This window comes from Onychostruthus taczanowskii, unplaced genomic scaffold (genome assembly GCF_017590055.1).
Source record: "Onychostruthus taczanowskii isolate IOZ18803 unplaced genomic scaffold, ASM1759005v1 scaffold61, whole genome shotgun sequence".
Classification (NCBI taxonomy): Eukaryota; Metazoa; Chordata; class Aves; order Passeriformes; family Passeridae; genus Onychostruthus; species Onychostruthus taczanowskii.
This window is the reverse complement of record NW_024503790.1, coordinates 3799953-3818161: the sequence shown is the minus strand read 5'-3', so window position 1 is coordinate 3818161 and position 18209 is coordinate 3799953. Positions and strand designations below refer to the sequence as shown.

The following is an 18209-nucleotide window of genomic DNA, read 5'->3' as shown; positions in this document are numbered from 1 at the left end:
TGCAGGCAGAGCCGGGTGCAGGAGAGGGCAGAGAGCTTTTTGCTGTGGTGACACAGGACACCAGAGCATCCCCAGGCCACCAGGATGTCCCTTCAGCCTTTGACCCTCAGCCTTTTGACCGTGTCCATCTGAACACACAGGCTCTGGAGGCTGGGGGAGAATTTGCATTCAGATCTGACTGCAAACAGGGGCCAGAGAGATAAGTGCCACTGTCAATGTCATATTTTCTGGAAAAATGCCCTTGCCCAGGATTCTTCTCCTGGGAATCTGAGACGCCTCAGAGAAAAAGGTTAGACAACATTTTCTCATTTGCTTCTCCTGTGTTTTGCTGCTTTGGAATGTGGTTGGAGATTGTTTATCCAACAGGTGGTTGTTTCATTGGTTTCATGTGAATTGTTTTGACTCATTGACCAATCAGGGCCAAGCTGTGTCAGGACTTTGGAAGGAGTCACAGGCTTTCATTATTATCTTTTTAGCCTTTTTTAAGTACCCTTTCTGTATTCTTTAGTACAGTTTAGTACAATATAATATAATACAATAATAAATTAGCCTTCTAAGAACATGGAGTCAGATTCATCATTCCTTCCTTCATCTGGGAACCCCACAAATACAATATGCCACTGCCCCTCTCACTCTGTGAGGTGACACACCAGAAAAAAGCCTCTCCCAGCTTCCTGGGAGCAAACCCCCCATCACACAGCCCCCTTCCTCCCCTGCCCAGCCGGGGCTCAGCTCACCTGCAGCACACGTGGGGCCGGTTTTGCCCGGGGGGCACAGGCAGCGCCCCGTGACCGGGTCGCAGGGGACATCGCTGGGGCAGTCGCAGAGATGCTGGCACCCCTCGCCATACGTTCCTTCCTTGCAGCCTGTGTGAAACACAGAATACAGCCCCTGGCCTGTGTGCCCAGCCCTCAGGATGCCCAGGGAAGGGCAAGAAGGAGGAGGAGGAGGACGGGGGTACCTGTGTGACAGCGCTCGCCCCGCAGCCCCGGGGGACAGCGGCAGCGCCCGGTGGCGGGGTCACAGCCCGCCCCGTGCTCGCAGTCACAGCGCTCCCGGCAGCCCTCTCCATGGAACCCCGGGGGACAGCCTGGCACGGGAGAAGCTCGTTAGAGAGGGGGTGAGCAGAGCTCTGCAGCAGAGCCCCAGCCACCTGGCAGGGAGGAGCAGAGAGCTCAGCTTGTGCCCGACTCGCGCCCCGGTGCTCCAAGCCCCGCGTTTAGCGCCACGGGATTTGCTCGGTGCCCAACACTGCCGGGCATTGGGGATGTGTGTGCCTTGGGAAGGCACTGCTGGGCACTGGGGACATGTGTGCCTTGGGATGGCATCTCTGTGCCAGTGGGGTCACACAGGAATCAGAAATCACCCTCTGCCTTGGAAGGGCTCACTGCGAACCCTTGGAAAAGGGAGAGCCCCGCGGGGTGTGACACTGCTGTCACGTGTCGCCCAGTTTTTTAAGTTTTTCTAAGCCTTCTGATGTTTGCATTCTTGTAATGAACTTTTTCACTGAATTTATGCAAATAACTTGTTTTTTTTCATTCTTTTACGGAGGAGGAGAAATTTGACAGACTGTTGGTTTGTCCAGTGTCATTGGAGAGGTGGCACTGTCACCCTCCAATCCCCTGTCACTTTTGGAAATCTATAAATGTTGGAGTCTGAAATTAAAAGCTCTTTATTTTTGCCTTGGAAAGCTGCATGTCCACATCGTTTTATTACATGTCCTGTAGCAACAATCACACCCATGTCCTGCATCTCTCCTCTCCGGACAAGCTTTAGACACCCCCCATGTCCCAAACCAAGGGTGTCCCCGCTGCCACCACTCACTGTGCTCGCACAGGGGCCCGTAATGGCCGGTGGGGCAGTGGCAGGTGCCGGTGGCCGGGTGGCAGGTGGCGTTGTGCAGGCAGGAGCAGCGCAGCTGGCAGGCAGCACCGAAGCTCCCCGGAGGGCATTCTGCGGGCAGAGGGAGTGGCAGAGCTGCTCAGCAGCCCCACAGCCACCTCCAGAGGGCTGTGCCAAGGCAGGGCTGGCACGGCTGCGATGACAGAAACCAGACCCAGCGTGTGAGCTCCACAGTCAGAGGGTCAGGGATCCGGGCCAGGGTTACCTAATTCGCAGGATTTGCCCGTCCAGCCCGGGGCACAGGAGCAGGAGCCATCGGTGGGGTCGCAGAGCCCCCCGTTGTGGCAGGAGCAGGGCTGCTGGCAGCCCAGCCCATAGCGGTGCTTCTCACAACCTGTGGGGCCAGAGGCAGCGGTGGTGGGCACAGGGACCATGTCAGAGCAAGGAAATAATTTCCTTTCCCAAGCAGTGCCTGACAGTCCCGATGCACGACACTTGCCTTGCTGACATGTGGGGCCAGCTCTGCCCGGAGGGCACACGCAGTCTCCAGTGACAGGGTGACAGGGAACACCGGCCCCACAGGGGCACAGCCCTGCACAGTCCTGGCCATAGCGGCCAGCAGGACATCCTGGAGGGAGGAAAACCTCAATCAGGCTGAAGCAGGGCTGGGGAGGTGGGAGGTGAGAGAGGGAAAGTTTTGCACAGCACTGGCGCTGAGCGATGGGATGAGAAGGAGCCTCCAGCCCTGCCCTGCTGTGCCATCAGATCATGGAATGGTTTGGGTCGGAAGAGAGCTTAAAGATCATCGGTTTCCAGTCCCCCTGCCATGGGCAGGGACATCTCCCACTAAGCCAGGCTGCTCAAGCCCTGCCCAGCCGTGGCTGTACAGCAGTACAGCAAGGGCACGGTGTGTCAGGAGAAATCATAAAATATCATAAACTATACATATCATGTCATAAAATAAACACAGCAGAAAGCATTTCCGTGGCTAAGGCAGACAGAAAACACATTCATCTGGAGGCTCCTTCCCTGGGACACAGCAGGAGGGCACTGATGCCAGAACAGATGGACAAAAGAGCTTTTCCCAGGATTCAGTCCTTGTTCTGCTGCTCATCCCCCACAGGGTTTTTCTGCGGGCAGGGTCTGCCTCTCCCACCCCTCAGACCCCCCTGAGGAAGCTCCCCTGTTTCCCCAGCCCCTGTGGCTGGAGCAGAGCTCACCGATGGCGCAGTCGGCGCCGATGAAGCCGGCCGGGCAGTGGCACATCCCCGTGGCAGTGTCACAGCTGCCCCCGTTCCTGCACTGGCACGGCCTCGCACAGTCCCGGCCGTACCAGCCCGGGGAGCACTCTGAGGGGACAACAAACAGCGGCTACAAATCCAAGGAGAAGGTGCAGACAGCCCGGGGAAATCCAGCAGGTGGATTTGCATGGATGTTTAACCCGGGAGCAGGCAGAGAGCTCTGCTGGGAGCTCTCTGTGCCAGCCCCAAAGCACCCAGGACTCACACACATCCCTCATGGCACCGGGATTTTGGGATGGCACAGCCTGCAAAGGGGATGGGAGCAGAGCAGGACTCACCCAGCTGGCAGGCAGGACCGTGGAAGCCAGGGGGACAGACACAGGCCCCGGTGACAGGGTGACATTCCTGGGTGGCTCCGGCGCACTGGCAGATCTGAGCACAGCCCTCCCCGAAGGTCCCTGGCAGGCAGGCTGTGAGGAGACAGGGCACCAAGGTGGCTCAGCAGCCATCCCACCCCTCTCTGCAAGGCTTTTTTTAAAACATTTTATTTTAAGCCCGGATTTAGAAAGCCTTTTATGGCAGTAAAATTCTCCGCCACCCAAAAAGCAAAGAGACTCTCATGCAAAAGGTTCATTCACTCCAGGAAATACTTGGATTGAAAGGAAAGGCAAGTACTTAAAGGCATTAGATGCCTTTAGCTGTGCCAGCCCTTCCTGCCCTCACATTTCTACAGGCTCCACACACAGACATGGCACACCCAGCACTGTCCTTTGCATAAGGAACGTGCTCACACACCTCTGTCTCTTCCAGACTTGCTCATACCCACAGGAGCTCATTTTAATAGTGATTTATTACTAATCCTCTGCATAAATACCCAGCTCTGATTTCCCACTTGGCTCCCTCTGCCCTGCTAACATTCCACAGGCATGCACCCAGCTGCCAGCCTGGGAGTTGCTCCTTGGCACAGCTTTGCTCTGGGGCTGTTTGTCCTTATCTTTTTTTTTTTCCCTTCTATTTTCTGTAGGAATTGCTTGGCCCATCCCGTTCCCAGAGCCTGCCAGCAGAGCTGCAGGAGGATCATTCCCATCTCTGTACATTTTTCACATCCAGAGCCGGTCAGTCCTGGCGGGCAGCCGCAGCGGCCGGTGACATGGTGACAGGGCACTCCCCGGGGACAGCCACAGCGACTGGCACAGTTCTTCCCAAAGAAACCTGGCAGGCAGGCTGTGGGAAAACAAACAGTGGGATGTCAGTCTGCTGCTGTTGGAGCTCTGGAGAGTTTCAGACTTTCTGTGCTGACCCCACAGCATTGACCTGAGGCTGTGGAGAAGGCTTCCAAAATTGATTGATAGCACTGAGATTATGGGTGTGGAGTTGGTTAGAATTGTGTAATATCACATGGTGGGAAACTCAGAGTTTGGGGTTTTAGAATATAGTAATAAATATAAAGCAAGATGGAGGTTTTAGGGTGAGGGCCGGTCCTTCTTCTTCACCTTCTTCTTCCTTTTTCACCTTCTTCTTCTCCTTCTTCTTCATAGGTTTGGGTGGTATTTTGTAATTGGACAGAAAAGTCCACATTGCGGACTCTTGAGTGATCAGTTATTGGGTTAAAAGTGAAAATAATTTAGGTGTCATTTCTTAATTGGATAGCCTTCAAAGACCTTGTAATGAAAGATTGTTGGCCATTTGTGCCTTGTTAATGAAGAACTGCAGAACTGACTGCTGTGAGGCTGTAACACAGATAACAAACAATAAACACCTGAGTCTGAACGTGAACCATTGTCTCAAGTGCCTTCAATCCTGACCTTGACAGAGGAAAAAGAAAGCTGAAAATGGGCATTCTGCCTGGATTTAAGTTGTTGCTAATTCCTGGAAACCATCAGAGCCTCCTCTGAGGGGCTCCTGCTCCAGCGCCAAACCAACCCAACAGCATCTCATGTCACAGCCTCAAAATACTTTGCCACAACGTGTAACTCTCATGAAAAATGAAGTTTCCCTCTTCCCAGGCTCTGGAGCAGCTGATGTTTCCCTGGGTTTCCCTCACCCAGGGGTGTTCCTCACCTTTCTCACAGCGCCGGCCCCTCCAGCCAGGGGGGCAGTCACAAGCACCGGTGACGTGGTGGCACGAGACGTTGTCCCCACAGTCACAGAGCTCCTCACAGCGTGCCCCAAACAGCCCCTCTGGACAAGCTTCAGGGATGAAAACAGAGAGGACAAGTTGCACAAAAAAAAAAAAAAAAAAAAAAAAAAAAAAAAAAAAAAAAAAAAAAAAGAAAAAAAAACCAAACTTTTGGGGACTTTTTCCCTGTAGTTCCACAGCTGACTGGGTCTGTCTCTTGTGCACACACAGCTTGAAATAGAGCCATGGGGAGCTGACACGACCCTAGCCTGGTGCTTTTTTATTAAAAACAGCATAATTTCTACTTTTTGGATGGGTTTCTTCATTAATTTATATTGGAAGAAACTATAGAAGTGCTTAACACTGCCTGGTGCCCCGTGCTGCTGTGTGGGGTTCTGGGACCTTGTGACAATGCTGGGAGGGGACATTGTCCCTCGGGATGCGGCAGGACCCAGGGAGGTGATTTGTGTGGCCAAGCCTCAGCTGCCAGCAGAGCTGTTCACAGCCCCCTGAAGGGAAAAACATCCCCAGCAGGAAACCTGAGAGTGGCTGGGGGCAGCTGAGGCTCTGGTGGCAGCTCCCTTGTGCCAGCTGCCAAGTGCTGCCACTGCACTTCACACCCTGATTTAAGGAGGTGCCAAGCTGAGGTGTCATGACCCCAGAAGGGAAGAAGCTTGTGGATCTCTGCTTGGTGTGCTGATATGTGATGAGGTCCCTGTCACTGAAGGCCAAGAGATTTTTCAATCCCTTCCTCACGAGAAGGAGATTGCCAGGAGTTCATAAGGAGGTGCCAAGCTGAGGTGTCATGACCCCAGAAGGGAAGAAGCTTGTGGATCTCTGCTTGGTGTGCAGATATGTGATGAGGTCCCTGTCACTGCTCTGAAGGCAAAGAGATTTTTCAATCCCTTCCTCAGGAGAAGGAGATTGCCAGGAGTTCGTTTTCTCAGCTTTTACAGAGATGGGCTGAGAGAGGTTTTAAAAGATTTTATTCTATTATCAATTATTGAGAGATTGAATTAGAAACAAGTTTTAAGAATTCTTTACAAATCCATTTCCCACAGCCAGGGTGTGTGTCACAGCAGACATGGAGCCACCAAGGGACAGATGCCATGGCCTGCTGGGGCTTGGGACCAAAGCCAGGCCCTGAGGGTCAGTGTGATACAAGGACACACAGAAGGAAGAGTGGGAAGGGGACAATCCACTGTTACTCTTAAAATAATCCTGGCAGAGGAAGGTCCTCCCTTGGCATTTTGGTTTCCTCATGCTGGGTTGCTGCCCTGCCTTGATCCCTGCTTGCAGCCTGTGGTTTTGCACTGCTGCCTGGGGGTCTGTGCCTTTGGGAATGCCATCCCCCTCCCACCAGCACTGCCACAGGCTGCTCAGGGTGTGCACCAGCACCTTCAGGACAGCCCTCAGACAACAGGAACCAGGTGGGGTGGAACTGGATGAACTTTAAGGTCCCTTCCTACCCAAACCCCTCTGTGACTCGATGGAAGGAGAAAGGGCACAGCAAAACAGGGGCACAGCCAAAACCACCGCACTGCCAGCTCCCTGCTTGCTGAAATCTGAATTCTCTGTCTGTGCTTGAGCCCCTAGACCCTCCAGGTGCTGGCAGAGCCACGATGCCCAGCTCAGCCCCCAGACACCCCACTCACCTGTGTCACACTTGTCGCCGGTCCAGCCAGGCTGGCAGAGGCAGTGCCCGGTGCGGCGGTCACAGAGCCCCCCGTGCTGGCACTCACAGCGCTGCTGGCACTCCAGGCCGTGCTGCCCCTGGGCACAGGCTGGCAGGGGCACAGGGTGAGACACTGCCCTGGTGCCCACCCTCCCAGCTCCCACCCTCCCTGCACACACAGGAAGGACCGAGCGCCCCAACCCCTCCCGCATCACCTCCAACCTCCACAGGAAAACTGGTGGAGTTCGGGATGCTGAGAATTTTAGACTTTTTGTGCTGACAGGCTCTGACTCCCTAGAGAACACTGCATTTGACCTGAGGCCGTGGAGAAGCACCCAAAATTGGTGGATAGAATTGGGATTATGGGTGTGGAGTTGATTAGAAGTGTATAATATCACATGGTGGAAAACTTAAGAGTTTAAGGTTTTAGAATATAGGAATATATATAAAGAAAGATGGAGGTTTTAGGGCAGAGGCTGGTCCTCCTTCTTTACCTCCTTTTCCTTCTTCTCTATGGGTTTGGGTGGTATTTTGTAGCTGGACAGAAAAGTCCGCATTGCAGACTCTGAGTGATCATTATTGGGTTAAAAGCGAAAATAATTTAGGTGTCATTTCTTAATTGGATAGTTTATCCTTAAAAGACCTTGTAACAAGGGATAGTTGGCCATTTTGTGCCTTGTTAGTGAAAAAAACTCACTGTTACCAGAACTCACTGCTGTGAGGCTGTAACATTGACAACAAACAATAAACATCTACGCCTGAACGCCAACTATTGTCTCAAGTGAATCCTGACCCGACAGAGGTAGAAAAAGCAAGCTGAAAACCATCAGAAAACCATTCCAAACCAGGCCCTGTGTGCCCCAGAGCTGTTTCCCAGCTGTTTCCTCACCCAGCTCACAGGCCAACCCGGTCCAGCCCGCAGGACAGGCGCAGGTCCCCGTGGCCGGGTCGCAGGTGCCGCCGTTGTGGCAGAGGCAGCGCTGCTGGCAGTTCTTCCCATAAAACCCCTCCGGGCAGGCTGAGGGACAAACAGGACAGACATCCCGGTCAGGACACAGCTCTGGAGGCTTGTGCCACGCTGCCAGAGCCGTGGGTGGATGGTCTGGTATGCAGCAACACTGATTTTGATGCAATGACAACTTTAGGTATGTCACCTGCTCAGGTGTGTCACTGTCATATTTTCTGAAAAATCCTTTGCCAGGATTTTTCTCCTGAGAAGCCTCAGAAAAGAAATGTAAACAATAACTACCTGATGGCTGTGGAACGTGGTCTGGTTTACCAACAGGTGCACATTTGATTGGTCTCATGTGGATTGTTTTTACTTAATGACCAATCACAGCCAGCTGTGTCGGAATCGCTGCCTGTCTGGAGTTTTTATTGACTCCTTTCCTTTCCTAGCCTTCTGATGAAGTCCTTTCTCTATTCTTTTTACTATAGCTTTAGTACAGCATCTTTAATATAACACAATATCATAATATAATAAATCAGCCTTCTAAGAAACATGGAGTCAGATTCATCTCTTCCCTTGTCCTGGGACCCGCGAACACAGCGACACAGGTGGGCACCATTCCTCGCCCACCCTGAGGAATGGCATCCCTCCCCGTGCTGCCAGGGGAAGCAGGGGTGTGGGAAGGGTTACCTTGCTGGCACGAGGGTCCTGTCCACCCCTCGGAGCAGAGGCAGAGGCCGCTGATGTGGCTGCAGGTGGCGTTGTTGAAGCAGTGGCAGGTGAGGCTGCAGTTCTGGCCGTACCTGTTCTGCGGGCACGCTGCAGGGGAGCACAGCAGGCAGGAGTGGTGGGCACAGGGTGGGAATTACAGCAGCCAGGCTCCTGCCAACCCTGCCAAGGGCTGGGAGAGGATGTGTCAGGGGTGGCTGGCTGCTGTGTGAGGGGGTTTTGTGGGGTTACAGGGAAATGATGTGTCCTACAGGCCTGGCATCCAAACACAGACACTGCTACCATCACTGTTACATCCTTCATCTGTTTGGAAGCAGTTTTTCTGGATGCCCAAACCCTCATTGCATTCACCCACAAATGCCCAGGCAGAGCCCCCCCAGTCTGAACCCAAATTAAACTGCACACAGAGAAAATCACAAATAGGGAACAGACAACCCAGAACTCTGGTTCCTATGACCTGGAAGCAGAGACAGCCCTGGCTCCAGAGTGCCATGGAGGGCAGGGTGGGCATCTCCCACAGACACCTGCCCTGGGCACAGACACCTACCCTGGGCACAGACACCTACCCTGGCCACAGACACCTACCCTGGGCACAGCGGGCACCAGTCCAGCCCGGGGGACACTGGCACTGTCCTGTCACAGGGTCACAGTGGGCACCATTCAGGCAGTCACAGGCTTGTTGACACTCCAGTCCATAAAATCCATCAGGGCAGGCTGTGGAAAACAAAGGAGAAATCCACACAAAATGCAGAGCTGGAGCCCTCCAGGGGGAGAAGGTGCCTGCCCCTTGGTGGCCTTTGTGGCCAATGTGAGGCTGCACCAGTGTGACAGTGCTGCTGAGGGCAGCAGATGTTGGATGCAAGTTCACTGTGGACATTCCAGGTACAGGAGAGGGCAGTGGTGGATCAGGAGAGTGATGGCTTGAGGTTCCTGACCACGGAGAGGCTGCTGGGGGAGCTGGATCCCTGCATCCAGGGATCCTCCAAGAGGCTGCTCCAAGACCCTGTGTGCAACATGTACACACTCAGGTGACCACAGCAGCTGTGCAACCACTGGGTCACCTATTATTTACATTTTCGTAGTGCTTTTTTCCCCCTAAACCTTTTCCCTCCAGAAATAAAACTAAAGGCAGCAGCTTGCAGACTTGTTGCTCTGCCCAGGGCCATCCTGAGGAATTCCCTTTGCTGTAACAGGATGACAAAGTCAGACAGGGAGCACAAAGCCTCTGGGATGGAGGCCTGGTGCCCAGGGTCAGGTACTCACCATGTTCACAGAAGGTTCCTCGCCAGCCTGGGCTGCAGGTACAGGCCCCGCTGACGTGGTCACAGGTGGCTCCATTGTCACACTGGCACTGGTGCCGACAGCTCTGCCCAAACCACCCTTCTGGGCACTCTGGAAAAAAATGAGACTGAGGAGTCTGTCCCTTCCTGGGTCCAAGAGAAGCTATCTAAGGCAGGAGCTTGCATTCTGAATGGAATAAAAATATCTGACAGCTGAACCCACAACCAGCGGGTTCTAACCCACCCCGTACAGGTGTGTACCCACATCACCCTGGGCACGGGATCAGCACCACAGCCAGGGCAGGGGATGGGCTGGAGCCTTTCCCTGGAAGCCCTGCAGGCCCTGGTGGGTGAGAGGGCAGGCAGGGCAGGGGCAGCACTCACTCTGCTCACAGTGGGTGCCCGTGTAGCCGGCCTCGCACAGGCACTGCCCGCTCTCGGCGCTGCAGCTGCCGTCGCTGTTGCTGCAGTTGCAGGCGTGGGCACAGTCAGGGCCCCAACGCCCCAGGTCACAGGCTGGAAAAACACAGCAAGAGCCATCACTGGTGAGTACCAGAGAGCATGGGATGGGCACAGCGCTGCCTTCATCAGCAGGCACAACATCCCTTGGGCACAACGACCAACACAGCTGCAGAGAGGCCAGCGGCACTGCCAGCACCAGACAGACAGCAAAGAAACCAAAAGGATTTCAGAGCGATTTCCCTGGCAGAGGCACAGCCAGGACGAGGATGAGAATGGGGAGGTGGCAGCATAGCTTGGCACAGTCAGAGTGGCCCAGGAGTGGGGGTGGCAGAGCACAGGGGCTGTACCTCGCTGGCAGTGGTGCCCCGTCCAGCCGGGCGGGCAGCTGCACGTCCCCGTCACCGGATGGCAATGTCCCTCGTTGCCACAGCTGCAGCTCAGCTGGCAGGCGGGGCCGAACCAGCCGGCTGGACACACTGCCAAGGGAAACAGGAGGGACTGCAGGTGGCTGCTGGAATCCCGGCCCCGGGTGGAGCTACTGGGTGCCGCGGTGCTCCAGCAGAGCACTGACACAGCCCTGACACCCCGAGTGCAGGTGCTGAACGGGACAAGGGGCTCAGCATTCCACCTTCTTTTCTCCTGCTGCAGAAGTCACTGCAGTGGAGATGGGGCTAGAAGGACTTTGAAGGCCCCAGGCTGCACCCCAATGAGTGAGGAACAGAGATGTGCACAGTGCTGAGTGTGGCAGTGCCTGGTCTGTCACTGGATGCTCCAGCTCAGCTGAGATACCCCCGTTGCAGCTGGAGGTGAGGAACCCAGCCCAGGCTGCACTCACCATCCTGGCAGCGCTGCCCGGTGTAGCCAGGTGGGCACAGACAGGCTCCGGTGGCGCGGTCACAGCTGGCATTGTTGGCACAGTCAGGGCAGATCTCCTGGCAGCCCGGCCCCCAGAGACCCTCAGGGCAGGCTGGAGCGTGAGCAGACAGAGAACACAGAGCACCAGGATCAGAGCTGAGGTGGCAGAGGGAAATGTGAGACCTTTTGGGCTCCCTCTGGCCGTCAGTGCTGTGCTCATGCGAGACGTGGATTTTGTTCGCAGCACGTGGCTACCAGCGAGCACAGCATGGCCCTGCCTGTCTCTAAGTGCTATTCTGAGCTCACTCCAGGATTTTCATGCCAATTTTGGATTTGCAGCCACTTGCAGGGAGCTCCAAGGGCTCCTCAGTGGGAAATGGTGCTGCTGGCACAGGGGCTCCACAGCTGCCGTCACACCGTGGACAGCACATCAGTCACTGCTCTGGGACCCACTGGGAGCTGCAAAGAAGGAGCAAAAGGCTAAACTGCTAAAACCAGGGCAGGAATCCTTCTCCAACTGGTCCTAAGCTGCTCCAGGGCCTGGAAAAAAGGCAGCTTGAAACGTATGGTAAGCACTGTGCACACGTAGTTTCATTGCTCAGCCAAACTCTTTAGGAGCAGGACATCTCTATGCAACTAATTCCTTCCAGCTGCTGCAATACTGCAGAATCATGCAAAAGCTTTCCATTTCAGACTTTCTAGTTTTCCAGCAGTTAAAGAGTAATCTGGTGAAGGCAATGAAAAACATGCATCAATAAAGAAAGGTTCCTCTCCTACACTGAGGACTGCAACAACAAAAAACATCTTCATCTTTTTCATCATGTTGTTCAAGACTCACCATCAAAAGCTGCAATTTTCTGTAATTTTCCACAAAGATGATTCTAACTGCACTGGGTGTTTTTAAAATGAGTTTTAGTAAAAGAAAAGCAACAGGTCTACACCTAAATCCCTCCCTCCACACTGAAATCCCTGAGTGTTTGCTCTGCTTACCTTGGGCACAGTCGTGTCCTGTCCAGCCAGGGGGGCAGTGGCACTGCCCCGTGCTCCTGTCACAGGATGCTTCTCCACAGGCACAGGGATGCTGACAGCCTGGCCCAAATGTCCCCTCAGGGCACTCTGTGGGAGAACAGCAAGGTCAGAACATCCCCCCCAAGATACCCAAGAGCATTTTACCAACCTGGCCCTGCAGGCTGAAGGAGCCTCTGGGTCTGTGGAGGGTTCCTACACCTGTGAGAGGTTCCCACCTGTGCTCATGGTTTAGTGGGCATGGTGATGTTTGCTCAAAGGTTGGACTTGGTGATCTTGGAGATCTTTTCCAACATTTGGTGCTTGCTCAAAGGTTGGACTTGGTGATCTTGGAGATCTTTTCCAACATTAGTGATTCCAACATTAGTGATTTAGAGGTGTGACCCCTCTGTGAGCCACTCTGGTCACCTCCAGCATTGCCAGCACCACCTGGTCTGTCTGCCTGATGTGTGTCCTTTCAACAAGTATTTCTTCATGCAAGAGTGACCACTCACACCCACAAAAACTGAGGCCAAACTGATCTCCAGTCTTTGGACAAGGACTCTGCCCAAGGCACGCTGCTGTCTCTGGGCTGGGGTGCAGAACACCAGGGTCACAGCCCCACACCAAACCACCCTTGGCTTTTCCAAGGTGCTCTGGGGGTTTTTACCTCTCTGGATGAATGCCTCCAGATCTTAGCAGCAGGATTTTAAGAAACAGCCAGGTTTGCAGCAGGACACAGATGGAAAGAAGGAAAGAAGGAACATCCTCATCCAGAGGAGCAATAAGTGCTTTTCCTTCCCTCTGCTCTGATGCCAGCGTGGTCCTGCTGATCCCAGCTCGCTTTGATCTTCGCACCCCGTGCCACAATTTAGCAACGAGCTGGTGACATGCAAACTGAGGGCTCCACAGCAAAGATCCTTAAATCCTCTCTGAGTCCCCCATGAGAGCTCCATGCTCACCAAAGCCAATGTTCTGAAAAGCTTCAGCAGAGGGGAACACGCCGGCACCGACAAACCGCGGAGGAAACGCAGCGCCTCCATTTCCAGTGACACAGTGGAGTTTTTGTTATTCCTCCTCTTTGCTAATTGATGGCAGATGTTTGTCTTCACCCTTTAATAATTTCCAGATCCGAACAACAGCCAAGAGCCTACTATTTCTATACAAATATTTGTGTTATTTCCTGTGACTCCCCCCTACAGCCTTCAGCTCCTTTCTTACCCTTTTTAAAAATATCCTGAGCGGGAGCACCCAGCCTGACAAAGCTCCAGGGGCCACAGCATGCCCCCACGGGGGGCTCAGGGCTGTCAGACCCTGCCAGGGAGCACAGCCCTGCAGGAGCTGCTCCCATCTCTCCTTCCAGCACTGTGGTTAGCAATTGCATCGGGATTTTTGCTGCTTTCTGCAGCTCTTGTTCTGTCAGAGATGGGGCTCTGCACCACGACCCTTTGCTGGCAGATCAATGAGGCTGATGGTTGCAGCTTCTGGGCTGGGGTGAAGCAGTGCTTGGCTAAACATCAGTTAGTGCAGAAGCTCCTGGGATGCTCCAATCCAAATCCAGATGCTGGCCACTTCCAACCTCTCCATGCAGTGTCTGCTGCTGCTGCAGTCTGTCTCCAAATGTCTAACTTTCTGCATTTTCTGCAGGTCCTAACCAGCTGAAGGGGGTTCAGGAGGCCCCAGCCTGACAAGGGCAGCAGTGGGTTGGCTTTTCAGTTGCCACTCAGCTCTGTGGTTGGCAGAACTTATTCTTTTCCAAACACTGTGCTCATATTTTGTAATCATCACCTCGGGCCAATGACTCACTGCCTTTAGGTTCTCTCAAAGCACCTTTGTCTGCCCAAAGTGAAGATCTCTGGCACACAAACCACCCCCAGAATCTTGAAATCTGCACCCTGAGTGCTAGACACAGTTAGACATCCACAGAGCTGGGCAGCTCAGTCACCATCCCATCAACTGGCCCTGCATGGAAGAGCACAAAACTGTCTAGGAGGTTCATACAGAGGCAGAAGTTTGAATCCTAATGTAAATTAAAGGTAAAACACTCCTTTGCACTTGCAGAGGAAACAGAGTTTTCAAAAAAAATTAGAGAACAGAGCAGAAAATGTGATACTGGTTGTGCTGGGCAGGGATTGCCTGGAAGGGAAAATACATCAAGGCCAGGGAAAGATAATTAGATCCCAATCAACCCACACAGAGATGTCCAGTGGCAGGGTGAAGAGAAACCTTGTTCTCCTCTTCTGAATCTTATAGCAGGAATTGTCTCTCCCACTTTCCAGAGGCAGCAGTGTCTCACAGAGACCTGTGGATGGCAGCTCCTGTGTCCCCTGAAGTCCCTGCTGGCCACCCATCAGATCATCTGCAGTGGGTTGGGGCTCTCAGGGGGTTCTGGAAGTGCTTTTGTGTCGTTTTGTGAAGCAAAATGCTGAGGACTGGTGAGTTTCCAGCACACTCAGAGCTGCCCTGCAGGGCCCTGCCTCACCTTGGTCGCAGTGCTCGCCGTGGTAGCCTGGGGGACACTCCTTGTGACACTCCCCGGTGACAGGGTCACAGGGCACTCCTGCAGAGCAGCTGCACTTCTTCTTGCAGCCATCCCCATAAAACCCAGGGTCACAGCCTGTGAACAGCCAGAATTAGAGAGAAAGAAGCTCTGAAGTTACTCCTTGCCCCTGGGTGCTGAGAACCCTTCCAAGCTCCACCAGCCACTGTCACAGCTGTCCCACCAGCCACTGTCACAGCTGTCCCACATCCCACTGTCACAGCTGTCCCCACCCACCACACAGCTCCTGCTGACCACTGAACGTGGCTGAGTGTGAGCACGGTGTGCTGCTGAGTGAGCAGGAGGTGAGACAGTCTGGGAGGGTGGAAAGCAAGCAGAGCTTTCCCCTGAGAAAATTAATGGGGAAAAGAGGCCATGTTAGTAAAAAGGGGGATGATCTGGGGATGATTTGTGGGGACATAATGACACCAGTGTGTGAGTGTGGATCTGCTGAAGGGAGGGAGGGCTCTGCAGGGGTACCTGGACAGGCTGGATAGATGGGACACATCCAGGTTTAACAAGTCCCAGTGCTGAGTCCTGCACTTTGGCCACAACAACCCCTGCAGTGCTACAGGCTGGGGACAGAGTGGTTGGACAGCAGCCAGGCAGAAAGGGACCTGCAGGGACTGATGGACAGCAGGCTGGACATGAGCCAGCAGTGTGCCCAGGTGGCCAAGAAGACCAATAGCTCCTGGCCTGGATCAGGAATGGTCTGGCCAGCAGGAGCAGGGCAGGGATTCTTCCCCTGTGCTGGGCACTGCTTGGGCAGTACCTCGAGTGCTGTGTCTAGTTCTGGGCCCCCCATTTAGGAAGGACTTGGAGGGGCTGGAGTGTGTCCAGAGAAGGGCAACAAGGCTGGTGAGGGGTCCAGGACACAAATCCTCTGAGGAGCAGCTGAGGCAGCTGGGGTTATTGAGCCTGGAGAAGAGGAGGCTCAGCACAGCCCTCATCACTCCCTGCCAGGATGGTGCAGCCAGGGGGGATCAGGAACAAGAAGACACAGCCTTAAGCTGCACCAGGAGAGGTTTAGGCTGGACATTAGAAAGAAATTCTTCACAGAAAGGGTGACTGGGCATTGGAATGGGCTGCCCAGAGAGGTGGTGGCATCCCCATCCCTGGAGGGGTTTAAGAAAAGCCTGGATGCGGCACTCAGTGCCACGGTCTGGGTGCCAAGGTGGTGTTGGGTCACAGGTTGGGTATGACGACCTCAGAGGTGTTTTCCAAGCCATCTGAAGGTGTGGCCCTGTGCCTCACTCACTGTCCTGGCAGCGCTGGCCGCGGTAGCCGGGCTTGCAGCGGCAGGAGCCGTCCCTGGCGTCGCAGTCCCGCGAGTTGCGCTGCAGGCACCGACACTCCTCCGAGCAGCCGGCCCCAAACGCCCACTTGGGGCACGCTGCAGGGACAGGGAAGAGCTGGTCAGCGAGGGGCAGAAAGCTCCTTGCCAGAAGGGTTGGAATTCAGGGATAATCCCAGCGTACCCAAGTGGCAGAACCGGCCGTACAGGCCGGGATCGCAGAGACAGGCGCCGTAGATCCGGTGGCAGTGACCCCGGTTGGCACAGTTGCACTTCTTCCTGCAGTGCTTCCCGAAAAATCCCTTGGGGCACCCTAGTAACAGAGAGAGGTGTCCTGGGAAGATGAGCCAGTTTCAGCAGTTTGTTTTGATTGAGAGAAACACACCGGAACCAGAGCTGTGTTCAGTTCTCGGAACCGGAGCAGGGATGCAGCGAGGGAAGGAATGCAGCCAGGGGGAGAGAGATCAGATTCCCTGCACCAGCTCCAAATCAGCTGTGCAGTGTCACAGGGGATGTCACTTCATGGTGCTCCAGGGCACCCATCAGCTCTGCACTCACTGTCACCAGCAACTCCGCTGGCTGGGACAAAAATAACCCACGCACAGGGCTCTGAAAGGTCAAGGCTGTCCTCCGTGAGAAAGCAACCCACGAGGATGCTCCTGTTGAAAAGCCACAGGGATATTTGCACTATTAAGTGAATAAAATTACTGTTTTTTCTCTGTTATGCTAAAGATCTCGATATTGGAAGCACATGGCAGACAGGCTGTGTCAGCAGAGTGCTCTGGCCAGCAGCTGCCCAGCAGCACGTGCCTTGTCCCTACAAACAGAGGAGCAGAGGAAATGCCACCTTAGGACAACAGAGCAATTCTGCATTGTTTATTTTCATTTTACCTTCCTGTTTTCTCTCTGTCCCTCTCAACCACCTCCTTCCTACAGAAAGAAGAGGTCGGGGTATCTCTTGTGTTCATTTGCATTCTGCTTCACTCTCCTCCTTCAGTAATAGTTCCCATATGCTCCCAACATGTGACTGAAGTCCTTTTGTCTGAATCTCTCATTGTCTCCCTCTTTCTGGTTTTCAAATTATGTCCCCCAAATTTTAACCCTTTGGGAGCAAGAAATGAGCATCACCAGCAGTGACACCTCCTTTGGGTACTCTGGGTACTTTGGGTAACTGCTGCTGTCACAGCTTTCCAATGCTTTGGGTGGAAAATACCTCCACAGTTTCCATGGAAATTAACCATGGAAATTGTGGGTTTGACATTCTTTCCTGTGTCTGCCACTGAATGCCCTATGAAATAGAGATCCCTGCCCCCAGTCATGGATGAGCAGAGAACAGGGACTGCAAAGGTCTTTGAGTGCAAAGACAGAACACCTGTAGCACTGTTTTTTGGGGGAAGAGTGCCATTTACCACTCCTTTTGCTGTTTAAAATGACATTTTTCCACACAAGGCTCAGTGGCTGATAGACTCAGATGGAGCAGGAATGTGTTGGAGCTGCTCTCACTGGGATGGCTCAACAAGAGAGCTGGAAGATGCTGCTGATCTACCCTGAGTTCCCTGTCAATCCTGCCTGCTGCCAACCCCCTGCTTGGAGTTCCCTTTCAGAAATCCCCTAAAGTTCAATATCACCCCAAACCCCTCCACTAAATCCCTCACTGGAAGATGCTTTTGTGAACCTGCCCTTTACCCCTCCCCAGGATATCTGCAATTAGCTGCTGATTTATCCCCTCCCCTTAAACCGCCCCCGTTTAAAAACGCTTACACACCATCATCGTTCTGTGTCTTTGGCCCCTGACCCTTACATGGAATAAATCCTTTTGGAAACCATTCTGAATGCCTCTCCCTTATCCTTGCTCCTGCTCTGGACACTTAACAACTTCTGCCATAGGGTTTAAGCCCTACAGGGGGAGATAGATCAGATTCCCTACACCAGCTCCAAATTAGCTGCGCAGTGTCACAGGGGATGTCACTTCATGGTGCTCCAGGGCACCCATCAGCTCTGCACTCACTGTCACCAGCAACTCCACTGGCTGGGACAGAAATAACCCACCCACAGGGCTCTGAGAGGTCAAGGCTGTCCTCTGTGTCCTCTGTATCCCAGACTGTGCTGCTTTCAGGGAACAGCCCACTCCCGGCGCAGTGCTGGGAGCTGGCTGGGGAAAACTCGCACCACATCAAGTGGTGGCAAATCTCTGCTAAGACATTGACACCAGGAAGGAG

The 18209-nt window shown here is 53.8% G+C and overlaps 1 protein-coding gene across 1 annotated transcript in view; it reads right to left on the bottom strand.

Moving 5' to 3' along the window:
- The window catches only part of MEGF6 (multiple EGF like domains 6), a 94921-nt gene that overhangs the window by 2325 nt on the left and 74387 nt on the right, over window positions 1-18209 (bottom strand). Inside the window, exons 13-33 of the mRNA XM_041419841.1 lie at window positions 16175-16303; window positions 15955-16089; window positions 14640-14774; window positions 12143-12268; window positions 11133-11264; window positions 10645-10773; window positions 10220-10351; window positions 9819-9947; window positions 9141-9269; window positions 8517-8645; window positions 7767-7895; window positions 6858-6986; window positions 5145-5273; window positions 4179-4307; window positions 3422-3553; window positions 3063-3191; window positions 2342-2470; window positions 2108-2236; window positions 1825-1953; window positions 962-1090; window positions 738-866 (exon numbers count right to left, since the gene is read on the bottom strand). Coding sequence (XP_041275775.1) covers window positions 738-866; window positions 962-1090; window positions 1825-1953; window positions 2108-2236; window positions 2342-2470; window positions 3063-3191; window positions 3422-3553; window positions 4179-4307; window positions 5145-5273; window positions 6858-6986; window positions 7767-7895; window positions 8517-8645; window positions 9141-9269; window positions 9819-9947; window positions 10220-10351; window positions 10645-10773; window positions 11133-11264; window positions 12143-12268; window positions 14640-14774; window positions 15955-16089; window positions 16175-16303 — 2727 coding nt within the window. The remainder of the gene's footprint in view (window positions 1-737; window positions 867-961; window positions 1091-1824; window positions 1954-2107; window positions 2237-2341; window positions 2471-3062; window positions 3192-3421; window positions 3554-4178; window positions 4308-5144; window positions 5274-6857; window positions 6987-7766; window positions 7896-8516; window positions 8646-9140; window positions 9270-9818; window positions 9948-10219; window positions 10352-10644; window positions 10774-11132; window positions 11265-12142; window positions 12269-14639; window positions 14775-15954; window positions 16090-16174; window positions 16304-18209) is intronic.